At 43.8% G+C, this 13,650-nt stretch overlaps 1 protein-coding gene across 1 annotated transcript in view; it reads left to right on the forward strand.

Annotated features, from left to right (window-relative positions):
* Erc2 (ELKS/RAB6-interacting/CAST family member 2) overlaps positions 1–13,650 on the forward strand; it is a 913,086-nt gene that overhangs the window by 505,074 nt on the left and 394,362 nt on the right. Inside the window, exon 15 of the mRNA XM_036199185.1 lies at positions 8,081–8,216. Coding sequence (XP_036055078.1) covers positions 8,081–8,216 — 136 coding nt within the window. The remainder of the gene's footprint in view (positions 1–8,080; positions 8,217–13,650) is intronic.

Below are 13,650 nucleotides of genomic sequence, written 5' to 3' on the forward strand. Positions count from 1 at the left end.
CTTGCTATAGCTGCTTCAGAGAGGAGAATGCAAGATGCGATAAAAAAGCTACAACACTCTCTCTACTTGATTGGCACGGTGTAGATATGAAGGACCGAAGTGGGAAGGGATAGTTTTTGAGCTGTACTCACTGAGACTCTGACATCATTAGCTCCACAACCTTGGGTAGCTTCCTCTTCTGTGAAAGGAACAAGTACATAGGACTTTCCTAATTGGACCATGAGAAGGTTAAGTAGGTGACATTTGCCTGTATCCCCTGACCATCACACAATATCTCAGTGATTTGAGCCCTTACTGCTACAATGATTGATTGCATAGAAATTTAATTAAGAAAGCAATGCCTAGGTTTGCTTGTTTTTACCACACCCTCTTGGATTGTCTGTCTGATCTTTTTTAACAAGGAGCAGTCCATGCTGCTCTTGTATCAGCAATGGGCAATAATTCTTATTTGTAATCTCCTTTAGTCTAAGATTTAAAAAAATCTTCGGCTAAGTATCTAGTCTAATGATAACTAGTCTTGTCAGTTTGAGTAGATTAAAAGGCCTCTTGTCCATCAGTAAAGCACCACCCTGTCCCTGGTGTGTCTTGAGGAAATTTCCAGAGAGGATTAGCAAAGGAGGTAAGACCTGGCCATCCTTTAGGCTAAGGGCCCAGGTGAAATGAAGGGAGGAAATGAGAAAGCAAGGCATATTCATGTTCTCTCTCTGTGTCCCCTCTCTTCTCCCTCTCCCTGTCATAATTTCATCATGGATGGGAAAGGATTCCATGAGGCTCCACTCCTCCCTATTAGGAGATAATGGTTGCTGGGGAGGGAATATCATTTTCTTCAGTGGCTATGCCACTGAAAAGTTCCTATTCTCCAATAATAGCCTTTGACTATACTTATACAAGCAACTATAATCAAGCTCAGTGGGACACAGAGACACACATGCTCTCTCTCTCTGTCTCTCTCTGTGTCTCTTTGTGTGTGTGTCTCTCTCTCTCACACACACAGTGGGGGAGAAAGAGACAGAGGTGAAATGAGGGGGAGGTTTTGTTGAGAGGAAGGAGCAGGAGATGAGAGAGGCAAAGGCAGAGTGACTAAATTCTTTATGTACTAATACATGTATGAAAGTGTCAAAGAATTTTCAAAAGGAAGTGGGTGAGGAACTTAAGTAGGGAGTAGAGAGGCAAGAAGGACATGATGGGCCTAGCAGGAAGTAATGGTGGTTTGAACCATCATGGCAGTGGAACTGATGGAGGAAAAGGTCCCATCTCACTGGCTGTTCTGTACTCTTGGCTCTGAGACAAGAATCAAGGGGCCCCAGGGAATATGTGGAGCCATAGTACCCTGACATATACTTGCTAAGCAGATAAGGAAGGCAGGGGACTCTGCTTTGGGTCATCCTGAAGGGGAATTGCTTCCACCTATGGGCTGAGAGGCCAGGGCCTGTAGTCTGTTCTAGGTGAAGGTGATTTAAATAGGACATCTGTAGTGCTTAGCAACGAGAAAAACAAAGCACCACCCCAAAGCTGCCCTCTTCAGCCTATGTTTTCTGAGGTCCCATAACTTGACAAGAGGACAAACAGAAGTAAGAGCCAAGACTGTTAGTTAATCCTGCATCCCTTACAGCTGTGTGTGGTCCCGTGCTCAAAAGAGCATCCTTTTGTTAGATGGTCATGGCTTGAACACTGAGTCCTTAGTGGATAGATAATAAGCTTGGCTCTCCTATGGTGGCACACTAATATGTGTGCTCCCCGAGGAGGCAACTAGAGGCACCCACGCCCACATTGGCTCTCTCCCCTCTCCGGCTCCAATATCCTCCCCAAAAGGGCTCTCGGCATCTCTCTTTAGCTTCAGTCTGCCCTGTGTCACTGGGTTCTATCCCTATTTGGGATGGCACTCTACCACATTTTGGTGGAGGAGGGTTCTGCAGCATTAGCATGAAGGAGAGTACCTGAAGGAAGGCTGCCCTTCAGAGTCTCCTTCAGAGAGAAATGCCTACAGGAAAGAAATCTTTTGCTCATGAATCATGACTACCTCCTGCCATGTAGTCTCTTTCCAGAGTCTTCCTGGCTTGAGTGGGAAGGTCAAGGGTGAGGGCTGCCAGATGAATGTGTGCTCTGCAGAAGAGGGCAAGCAGAGTAATCCGGATGATGTTGGTAAAGTATTCACTGAGTGCCAGTTGCTGTCCTAACAGCCTTAGACCTAGGAAATTGAATACCCCAATTTCCTAGTAAAATAGCTTAGACAAGGTCATAGGCCTCTTAGGAAGTCCTTTGATATGAAAATGGGCTTCTTACTGCTTCTGAACACGCATGACCCGGAATGGTTCAACCATCCCTAGGGCTGAGTTAAGAATTTCCTGTTGGTGCCATCTTACCCAAGGCAAGTTTTCTAGAAGGACAACACTAGCAGGCAGAAAGCCAAGGAATCCTTTGCCTCTGGGAAGCTCCGTTTCTCAAGCTTTCCAACCTGAGCCTCCCTCCCTTCAATGGTTTCTCTCTTTAACTGTATTATCTGGTTCTGGGGTGGCATGCTGGCCTGTCCAGGGACATGAGCTGCCTTTTAAAGATGTGTTAGCATTCTGTGCTGTATCTGATGGCCTTGTCTCTGGGTTCTTGGGTAACCCCAAACACCATGGAGGAGGCATGTGAGGAGGAAAAATGTGAGAGAGAAGTCAAGTCAGAAAGTTTGGAGAGGTGGGCTTGGATGTCTGCTAATGGGTTTGACAAGAACTTCAACAGGGGACTATTACCAAACTTGTGACCAAAGAGTTCATCTTGTGAGGCTGCCAGATCTAGCCCAGTCCTCAGATCTTGGCTTGTTTCATGGATCTTCACTGAGAGGACAGGGGCATTGAAGGAGCTTCAGTCATAGTGATACTGCCTACAACATATAGCACCTTTGTAATTGCTGTAAGAATATCCTTAGAATGTTTATGGTTTCTCTCTCAAATTTACAGCTGTGCTAATGTACTCATTGGTATTTACAAGCTCCAAGAAGGTGGGATCATCTCAGTGATTAAAAGTAAAAGCTTTTTTTTGTTGTTTTTGTTTTTTCTTTTTTGTTTTTTCAAGACAGGGTTTCTCTGTAGCTTTGGAGCCTGTCCTGGACTAGCTCTGTAGACAAGGCTGGCCTCGAACTCACAGAGATACACCTGCCTCTGCTGAGATTACAGGCGTGCACCACCACCGCCCAGCCGTAAAAGCTTTTATTATCAGAAATTTTGCATATAGTATAGACTGGTGGCTTCCATTGTGTGTAGGGGGGGAGGGGGCATCTACATGTGGAGTCATGTCCATGTCTTCACTTAACCACCCATGCTTGTAGTGACCTTCCTCAGTGTTGCTATCAGGATAACTAGCCAGGAGCATTGCTCTTTAGAAAGAAAGTACCAGTGAAGCTTGGCACAGAGCAAAAAGTGCCCACTGATGCCTTCCACAGCCCACTGTGTGAGGCAGGCACCATACTCATCATGTGTAGGAACTAAGACACTAAATGTGTGTATGCAGTGTTTCACAAGATGTGATTACATTTTTCTTGTCAGCTGAGAACTGAACAGAGTATGAACATGCTGGGATCTGTTCTAAGCATTTTTCCTAGACTGACTCATCGACTCCTGACCATCACCTCTGAGTTAGATACAATTAGGAATCCCATTTCTTATGTGAGGAAGCTGAGGCACAGAAAGGTTGAGTATCTGCCCCAACTAGAAAGTGGGAAACTTCTTATGACATCCCAGAAAAGCTGGCTCTACAGATGTTTTTAACCACTGCAATGCAGATACACTTAAAATGCAGATTTGTGGGCTCTAGACATGGGCCTGCACAGGGATTGTGCAGGTTTTCATTCCTAGTTAAATATCCAAGGGAAATAGAAGTATATTTCCACAAAAATCTGGTATGAGACAGTTTATTGCCATGTTATTCATAAGGGTAAAATAGTTTAGATGGTCTAATTATTCATTAATAAGAAGTGACCATTTGAACTATAGTAATATTCAGATAACAGAATACTACCTGATATAAGAAGGAATGAACCCACACAAATACACAAGTATGTTTGCACACTGAGAAGATGCTTAGCAGGTGAAGCACTTACCATGCAAATACAGGGTTCTGTGTTCGGATCCTCAGCATTCATACAAATGATGTCTGGGCATGACAACCTGCCTGTAATTCCAGCACTGGGAGGGCAGAAATGGAATTACTTAGGGCAACATGGCTAGCTGCATTAGCTGTGTGGGCAAGCTCTTGGTTCATACAAGGGAGTCTGTCTTGGTGAATAAGGTAGAGGGTGATTGAGAAAGACTCCTAAAATCAGTCTCAGGGCTCTACATGCATTTACAGTCATGGACATGTGAGCGCACACACCCACGTGCAAACACTCATACACTCACGCTCACCACATGTACCTAGACCTATGCAAAAAGATATGGATGACGCTGATAATTCTATGCCCAGTGAAAATTCCAGACAGAAGGATCACACACAGTACAGTGTCTGTGAAGCTCAAGAAGGGGTTAGGTGACTGCATTTATGTGTAGAAGTTAGAATACTGACTCCTCAGCGGGGGAGGGCAATGCTCTGTGTTTTGTGGTCAGAAGTCTTGATGTGTGCCTTTTATGTCCAATGTCTGTCAGTGCATTTCTTGCATGTATTCTTACTGTGCACACACACACACACACACACACACACACACACACACACACACATACACTCCCTCCCCCATCCCATTCCCATTGTTTTGTTTTTCTTTTCCAATAGTTTAGTAGCAATCATAGTAGACCAGTGTAAGATTTCCAGAAGTTCCGATTTATGTTTGTGTATGTCCAAATTGGCTTTATATTTTCACAAATAATTAAGATTGTACATATCATCCTGCTACCTTCTTTGCCTGTTTATAGTGTCTTGAAAGTTTTTCATTTGCCTTAATCTTTTAGCTAGCGTGATCCCCATACTATTAATAGACTCAATTCTTTAATCAATTTCTTTCTAATGGACAAGTGAAAGTTTTCAGATTTCCCTTTCTATATTTTGGTAAAAATGTTTTCATGAGTGTACTATGTTTGTGTGCAAGTGCTTTTGTGAGCTTCTTTGTGTGTGTGTGTGTGTGGGGCGGGGACACAGAGGCTGGGAAAGAGGTGAAGTGTTCTTGTGCATCACTTTCTGCCTGTTCTCTTTCCCTGAACCTTGTGCCTGCATTTTCTTGACTAGGCTAGAAGCTAGCAAGCCCCAGCAAGCCCCTGTCTTCACTGCCCCTTTGGAGTTAGAACTAGAGCATGCATGAGATGCCTAGCTTGTTATGAGAGTTCTGGGGTCCAAACTCCAGTCCTCATGATTGCAAGAGCTCTTTACTGCCCTGCTGTCTCTCCCATCTCTTTATTCTTTAATTTGAATCTTAGATACATTTTGAATGGCAAGTCCTTGGAGCACAAAAGTCCTTCAATGAGTCCCATGGAATTGCAGAGTTGCCCAGTGGGTGGGAGTGAGAAAAGAGACACAAATGGCATTTTCCTTAGAAAGTGTAGAAAGAGAGTGTGGAGTCTTTACCCCCGTAGAACCTGCCTTCCAAACATTAGAGACAGCAGAAGGCTGGAGTGAGTTCAGCACCTTGATTTATTTGGTGTGGACCTGCTTCTGCAGGTGGGGAAGATGTGGGGGCTTGCAGGGCTTCTTGTAGATGTGGTTATGGGAAACAGCAAGTGACCACGCTGTCACTGAACACCACTGATCTGTACACAACAGACCCCACGGCTTAGAGGTGGGACCTAGGCTTGCTACATCTCCTAACTCCCAACACCCAGTGGGTGACTTCCCAGTTACCATTTGAACAGGCTTCCTGGAGGGTCCCTGGAGCGAAGAGTCCTTTCCTGCCTGAAGATCCCCTGTCCCCAAGCAGCCAGTACCACTCTTTGCTTCCTCCCTTTCTCCAAAGAGAAATCTTACTCTTCCTTATTAGTTTTCATGGCAACTCAGAAGTAAGTTCAGCTTCTAGAAATGTATGTGACAGTCACTGTACTTCCACAGAGAAGACATATGCTGGGTTTGTAGCTGGTGATAGTCACATGGACACCTGCCATCCATTCTTATCACCTGGCTCCATCCTATCTAATTGGCCCATATCTTAAACAGCACTGCCTAAAATCTAAGTTTTCTTTTGTCAACTTCTCCATTTGTTTGAGCAGTGTTTGAGGAAGTGGCTGAAAATGCTGACGAGAGCCTCCGCACCACAGTCACAGAACTTCAGGTCTTCATTTTTCTCAGCCATTCATTTGATAAGCAGAAAAACTTCAAAAGATGCATGGACCTGGAATCTGGCACTCTGCCTACCTACCTGTCTGTCTGTTTATCTATCTATCTATCTATCTATCTATCTAAAAATGTCATATCCATAAAAATGGATCCTTTGTGTTTGGATTACTCAGAGAATGCTGTATTAGTTCCTCATGCAAACATTTGCCACCATACTCTATTTTACGTGTATACTTGGGTAGGGGCATTTAGCAGTTGGTTCTATTTAATGGTATGCGTTAGTAAAAAATGTATTATTCTTTGAGAGTGTTCTCCAGTTAAGCATTTACAGGCTTTGTAAATTGGCAGAGTGCTTGCTGTGTAAGCATGAGGACCTGAGTTCTGGTCGCCAGCACCTATGGGGAATGGGGTCGGGTGGAGGAGAAGGTGTAGTGGTGTACACCTGTGTTCTACAAGCTGGACATGCAGAGGCAGCAGGCTCCTTGGGGCTTGTTGCACAACCAGCCTAGTCAAATTGCTGAGCTCCAAGTTTACTGCATGACACTTGCCTGGAGTGAGGGAAGAGGCGAGTGCAGAGGATTGGAGGAAGAAGGGCTGGGGAGCGCGCCTTTGTCTGCTTGTGCAGTGCTCCAGTCTGACGGCTTTGCTCTTTGTCATCTAGTTCTCTTTTGTTGCACTCCTCAGAATGCCGGTCTCGGGAGCCAAAGCTCAGTGACAGTTGTTGCTGTAGGAATGCTGAGGTCAGGGGTGAAGGGAGGAGAAAGGGTGCCAAGGATGAACTCCTTAGCCTCCTCTTCATGTCCCTGACCCCAGCCCTTGGTGCCACTCTCCTGCCACCTTCCGGGTTAGAGTAGATTTCTAACAGCTGCTGTGGACATAACTGCATAACTGCCTGCATCTGTGGAACGTTTTGCTCACTGCTGCTGGTGGAATTGTCTGCGTTACCCCTGTAATTCCCATTTGTAATCCTCACCCATCCTTCAGCCTTGGTCTTTTACCATCTTGACACTTTATGCTGCCAGGGTCTGGCGTCCTACAGACCCATTAAAAATTTGCCCTAAGTACCAGGGCCTTGTTCAACAGTGTATTTGGCCAAAATACTACTTTGAGCTATGTGTTAGCCATGTATTTGATCAGAAACTCTAGGTGGTTGTTTTAAAAGTCAAAGTAATGGATTATGATTTCAGAAGAAAGAACAGGATCCAAAAGAACAATACTTATGAGAACAGTTGCTACTTAGAAGAAAATAAAAGTGGTGTCACAGACCACTGGATGCCCTGCCCACTAGTCTTTGGCGTCCTGGCTCTTACCTCACTTTACTTCCACCCTGTTGAGTCTTTGTAGCCTTCTGCTTTCCCTGCAGCCAAGTTTCTTCTGTCTCCTATTACAGGTGTCTTTCTACCTGAGGAGTTCCTCCTAGTTGAATTCTTTGATCTGCTTTGGAAACCTTTCCCTGGCCACAGTGTCTAAATCCATCTCCTTCCATGCACTGTCTGTTCATGTATGCACACCACCATCTCTTACGGCATGCTGTTTACTTCCTTCAGCTTTAGGAAACGCAAATTGGTATCTCTTTTGTATTTGTCTTCCCTCTGAGTTTACTGCTTCTTAAGAATGAAAATTACACTTGTCTCATTCACCATTGACACCCCAGTACCATCTTGACCCCTGCCATTTGTGGGTGCTCAGCAGTCTTGTGGTTGAATAAATGTAGGCTTCTCAGAACCCCTGGCTTTCCTAAGCTGTGCCAGGATAGTCTGTACTTAGTTCTTCTTGGATGTATTGTGACAACGCAGGCCTTCCCCGTGGTTGAAAGTAACCGTGCTGTGCTGGCTTTTCTCAGGCATATGAAAGATCAGAATAAGAAGGTGGCTAACCTCAAACACAACCAGCAGCTGGAAAAGAAGAAGAATGCCCAGTTATTAGAAGAAGTCCGCCGGCGAGAAGACAGCATGGCCGACAACTCACAGCATTTACAGGTAAGTCCACGTTTAGCTTCTTAATACCTAAATGTTCAGAGATGGACTGTCTGCTGTAACCAGTGCTGCAGGAATATATGCACAGCAATGGTGGGCTTCACTTGGTCCTGAGTCCAGCACTAACTGGATATCTCAGGGAATTCAAAAAGTCTTTCTTGGTAGAAAGCATCATTTCTGGAATGGTGTTCAAGAAGGGTTGAGTTTGGAAAATCCTGGAAATGCTACACGGTGGCTCTTCCTTCCTGTATCTCACCTTAAAAGGTAAGGGCTGCAATTACCTGGTTTGCAAGTAGAGTCTGTCTGGAATTGTGTTTCAGTTGTGTGGGGGTTGATGGAAGGGAATGCATGTCATTATCACAAAAGGCATTCGGATGCATTCCTCTGATCTCAGTTTACAAAAAGCAAGGCTCCAAGATAGATCATTATTCTGTCTTCTCAGTGAATATAGTGGATACAGTTATCTTTCAGCGATATTCTTACCTCAGAAAGCAACTGATGGACGAAAACACCAATTTCTCCTCATTAACCATCCCTGCTTTGCATTGGAACAGAGCTCTCCCCTTGTGCTCAATAAAACATTCGAGCTGAAACAGGACATTGGCTTTGAAGTGTTCTTATTTACTCCAGCCCTGTCTTTAAACAGAGCAATTGGAGTTCAACTTGGCCTGAGTTCATGTTAAATTCTTCTTATTAGTTAGTGTCTTTCTGCAGTTATATATTAGTTTCCTCCTTGGAGATAGAAGTAGATAATTTTAGTGTGTACTCATAGTTCATCCTTTTAATTGACCAAAAGAGAAATGAATAATTATCCCAAAGAAGGAGTACAAGGAAAATCTCCCAGATGGAGGTTTCTCAGTTCCTATTAGTTACTTTGTCTCTGTGTCCTTGGCTACTTTGTGGTGCTAGTTCTGGTCAATGTCCTTTGCACAGATGCTTGGTCTAGACTTGAGAGCACAACCAGCCCTGGGCCTTCTTGGCTTCTGGGCCCACTTTAGTGTGGGTGCTAGCTAAACTGTGCCATAGCTTCCTCGGTACTCCTGACAGGTCATGTCCAAGGATCGGGATTTTAGTGTTTTTCTGTCACAGATCAAGGTCTAAAGAATGAGATAGTAACTAAAATTTGAAGAATACCTTAGTTTTTTTTTTAATGTGTCATGTTTTAAAATTTTATTTCTCACATTTATTCCTCACAACAACGTTGGTAATTTTATATGTGTTGTAACTGGCAATCACAGAAAGATTCTGAAGGACTCCAGGTCCTCATGTCTTCCACAAATAAATGCAGAGGACCATGGAAGTGGTAGGTGCCTTTCATTAACTGCTCCAGTATTTCAGGGTATGTATGTTGACTTCTTTCTGTTAGCTGTTATCCCATTTACACTGCATGCTACCTGAGCTACAGGGCTCTTAAGTGTGGATCATGGGAGCACAACTTCATTTGAACTAAGAAAAAAGTAAGTCTTTTGGTTAAATGAACTGCAAAGGCCCCCTTGCAACTACAGCCTGATTAGATTCAGATATCCCAACAGCAGTGCCAGCCTCTGCTCCCACCCTCCTGCAGGGATGCTGTGCTCTCCGCCCCTGTCCTGAATCCTTTGGCTTAATTCTTAGGAAGTCCTTATATAGGTGATGGCCAGAAGCCAGTCTGCCTTCATGGAACACAGTCCCTCAGAAGGAGGAGAGTGGCTATCTAGAAGTCATAGCAAGCATTCAAGGAGAGGGCATGCATGTTGGCAGGCCATGATCAGGTTGTTCAATTACCTGGAGACCAGGAGAAATGCTGAGTCCCCCCTTGATCCCTCAACTAAAAGGGGGAGCAGGTGACGACACAAAGGATAGAAATGAGTCCTACTAACTAAAGAGGTGGGGAAAATAATTTTCTTTTCACATGTGGTAGATGAATGATCATAACCCCATGTTGTGTATGGGAAGGAAGCTCTGAGAATGAAAGCAACCTATTTCCAGCTAGCAGGTGCCAGACTTAGGACTTAACTTAAGCCTAACTCTCCTCAGATGAGAAGTCTGCAGAATTGGGATGGCAGGGAACCATGAAATGGCAGAGTCTTCATGGGTCACGTGGACTTTGTCCTCAGTGCACTGAGATGGGAGAAGTGAGCAACAGGGACAGCCCTCCAGGCATGGCATAAGAACCATCAGAAAAGCTGATGGGTTGGCAGAGCAAGGTACAGTCTGAGCATAAACTGTTCCATTGAGGGAATTATGGTTGTCATTCCGTATTTGGCTCTGGATTTCATTCCACGCTTCAAAAGATACGACCCGCGTATTACTGAAAGGCCCACTTACCTTCTCAAAGCCTTGGTCTCCTCATCTGAACAGCAGTGATGCTTGCTTCTGCTTTAGAGCACCATTAGGGCTGAGTCAGAGCTTGTAAAGAGCTCAGGATTGTTCCCTGCACAGGCTGTGCTCAGAATAACAAGAAAGGATGAGAAATCATCAAAAAAGAGTTGCCTTGGGCCAGAGAGATGGCTCAGAGGGTAAGCACACTTGCTACTGAGCCTGACAACACGGTAGGTTCCTGAAACTCACACAGGGAAAGAAAATGACCAACTCCTGCAGGCTGCCATGTCTTATGTACACATGCGTGCACATGGACACACAAACACTTACAGTAAAGAAAAGAGTTGCATGTTATGTGCAGGGTGTTTACATAATTGTGCTCTGGTTTTCATTGAGCATCAACATTTTTCTTTTCTCTGTGTAGCAATTTGTTCTTTCCTTAGGACACATCTAGTTATGGAAATTAATGTCTTGTGTTGGCCCATGAACTTTTGTATAGCAGTATTTTCTTAAGGGGCCTTGATAACTACCTCGTAGACCAGTTCATAAAAGATAACATGGTCTGGAATTGCTCAGTTGCATTCCTGACCACCCCAAATAAAGGATAACATTTGAAATGTAATAAAAAGTAGTCACAATTAATTTAGATGGAAGTGTCTCTGGTTGAGGTTAATAGGGAGTGAATCCCCCCTCGCTTGAGTCGTTCAGCAGATGTGCTGAGATGCAGTAATTGCTGCCTTCTGAGAACAGAATTTTCTAGATGCTCTTCATTTTTAATATTAGTGTTCTTTCAAGTACTTTCTGTTCATATGTTAGTCTTTAAGTGTCAACCAGGATTTGGTTTGTTTGGTTGGTTAGGGTGTGGTTGAAAGTTTGGCACTGGCTAATTTGATTTGTTCTGCACTGGTGGTTTGTGATGATTGATGCCTTGATTTTCCCCAACCAACTAGATGTGGTATCTAGAAATAGATTAGGAGCATATTGCTCTAATAGGAATAGCTTCTGGAAGAGGCTTCAACGAAGACTCAAAGCCAGGCTTGGGGAGCAGGTATGACTGTGATCCTCACACTAGGACACTGAGACAGGAAGACTACATAGTTCCCAGCCTGGTCTATAGAGTGTCTATGTAGTGACACTCTGTTAGAAAGAAGAAAGGAGGAATTGGAACACACACACACACACACACACACACACACACACACACACACACTCACAGAGAAAGACACACACACACACACTCACCGAGAAAGAGACAGACAGAGACAGACAGAGAATATGCTGAACTGAAACAGATATATAAAAATAAATGACCAAGTTAAAGAGTTATCATTTTGTTAACTGTTTAAACACGGACATTGCTGTGCCCAGAATAGCCCCAGGGTTGGTCTAAATGGGTTGTCTACTGAATGAAGATGACAGATAGGGCACATGGACAGATAGTTGGGCTCTCTGCTGGAGAAATTGCAGCATCCTGGAAGCTCAGTGTGTTTATTATACAAAGCTGAGTAGGATGGCAATATTACTGCATACAGCTGGACAAGGAGGTGGGGTTATTAAATACAGATAAACAAGGAGGCATGGCTTATGGTACACAGTTAGATCAAGGAGACAGGTTTAGTTAATCTCGGCAAGAGTAGTATCTGTAGGGGAGTAGTCTCTAGGCCACATATTCAGGAGGGTAACACTATGGTGAATATTTTCTGTACATACTATCAACACTCACATTGGATCTCCAGAGGAAGGCTCTGTCATCCTTCTGAGCCTGAGATTATGAGTTCCTTCACATGGCTGTGCCTATGTCAACAACACACTCACTCATAATAGGTAAAAACTGGAGCCTCTAGGTCAGTAGTTCTCAACCTCTGGGTCATGACTCCTTTGGAGTTGAATAACCCTTTCACAAGCATCAGGTATCAGATATCCTGCATATCAGATATTTACATTAGGATTCCTAACAGTCACAAAATTACAGTTATGAAGTAGCAACAAAAATAATTTTATGGTTGGGGAACACCACAACATGATGAACTGTATTAAAGGGTCATATAATTAGGAAGGTTAAGAACCATTGCTTTAGATCAAAATTAGATGTGACATGTGGCTTTCTTTGTTTCTTATTATCACTTCATGGCAGGAATGGCAACTGCCTTCAGGGTCTAGGTTAGTAACACATACAAGAAATGGGTTTGTATGTTAGGGAAACTATGACAATGTCTGGTTCCTTCAGAGTTTCTTATATTTTTGATAGAGATGTATCAGTTAGTAAATGCCTTGTAATAATCATCTCTAGATTCAAGGCTTTAAATCACTCATAGTTCAATATTTGCATGTTGACTAAGAGTCTTTGCTGCTCCAGTATAGGCTTTGCTGGGCCTCTGTTCTACTCATTGTACATTTGTAGGGACAGCTATTTCATGTGTGTTCATTATGAGTCTCAGGCTGAGAGGGGTCAGTGACCAGGAAAACTGGTCTCTGATGGCAGCAGAGACAGAGGGGAGTGAGCAAACTTGGAGAAGAAATAGGCCTCATCTAGAGGGTTTTTTCCACCTCAGTTCACTGGTCAAAGCAAGGCATATGGCTGAACTGAGGATTGGAGAACTCTCTCTGCTTAAGGAAGGAGCAGATACCAGGAAGACTGGAGAGCTGAGGCTACCCATTAGATATGTTAAAACAAATTTTAGAGAAATATTTCTAAATTTTAAGAAAAACAGCAGTGTGAGCGTGATGCAAGATTTCAGCTGAAGTTTTATATAATTGTGCATATGATTGTGGGGTGGGGGGACTGTAAGGCATTCAGGAATGCATGCCTTATCTAAGGAGCATGTCACTAAACTCCAATGAGCCCTGCTGTAACTAAACTGAGTATGGGCTTGTGGGACCTTCTGATTGTACAAGGTAAGTCATCAGTGTGAATTTTTATGTAAGACCTGGGAGTTTGCACATCTGTATGAGACTTGCACACTGGTTTATGATCTGTTCCCCAGCCTATACTCTATCCCACTGGATTCTCTTGGTATTAAACAATACTTAGACTGGACCTTACCTAACTCATTGTGTTCACTGAAGAGGAGTGGTAGCTTCGTATTTGTCTGGAGGTATTCTTTTTGTCTGAAAAGTCCTTATTTCGCCAAGGAGA

The sequence above is a fragment of the Onychomys torridus genome, chromosome 9 (genome assembly GCF_903995425.1).
Source record: "Onychomys torridus chromosome 9, mOncTor1.1, whole genome shotgun sequence".
Classification (NCBI taxonomy): domain Eukaryota; kingdom Metazoa; phylum Chordata; class Mammalia; order Rodentia; family Cricetidae; genus Onychomys; species Onychomys torridus.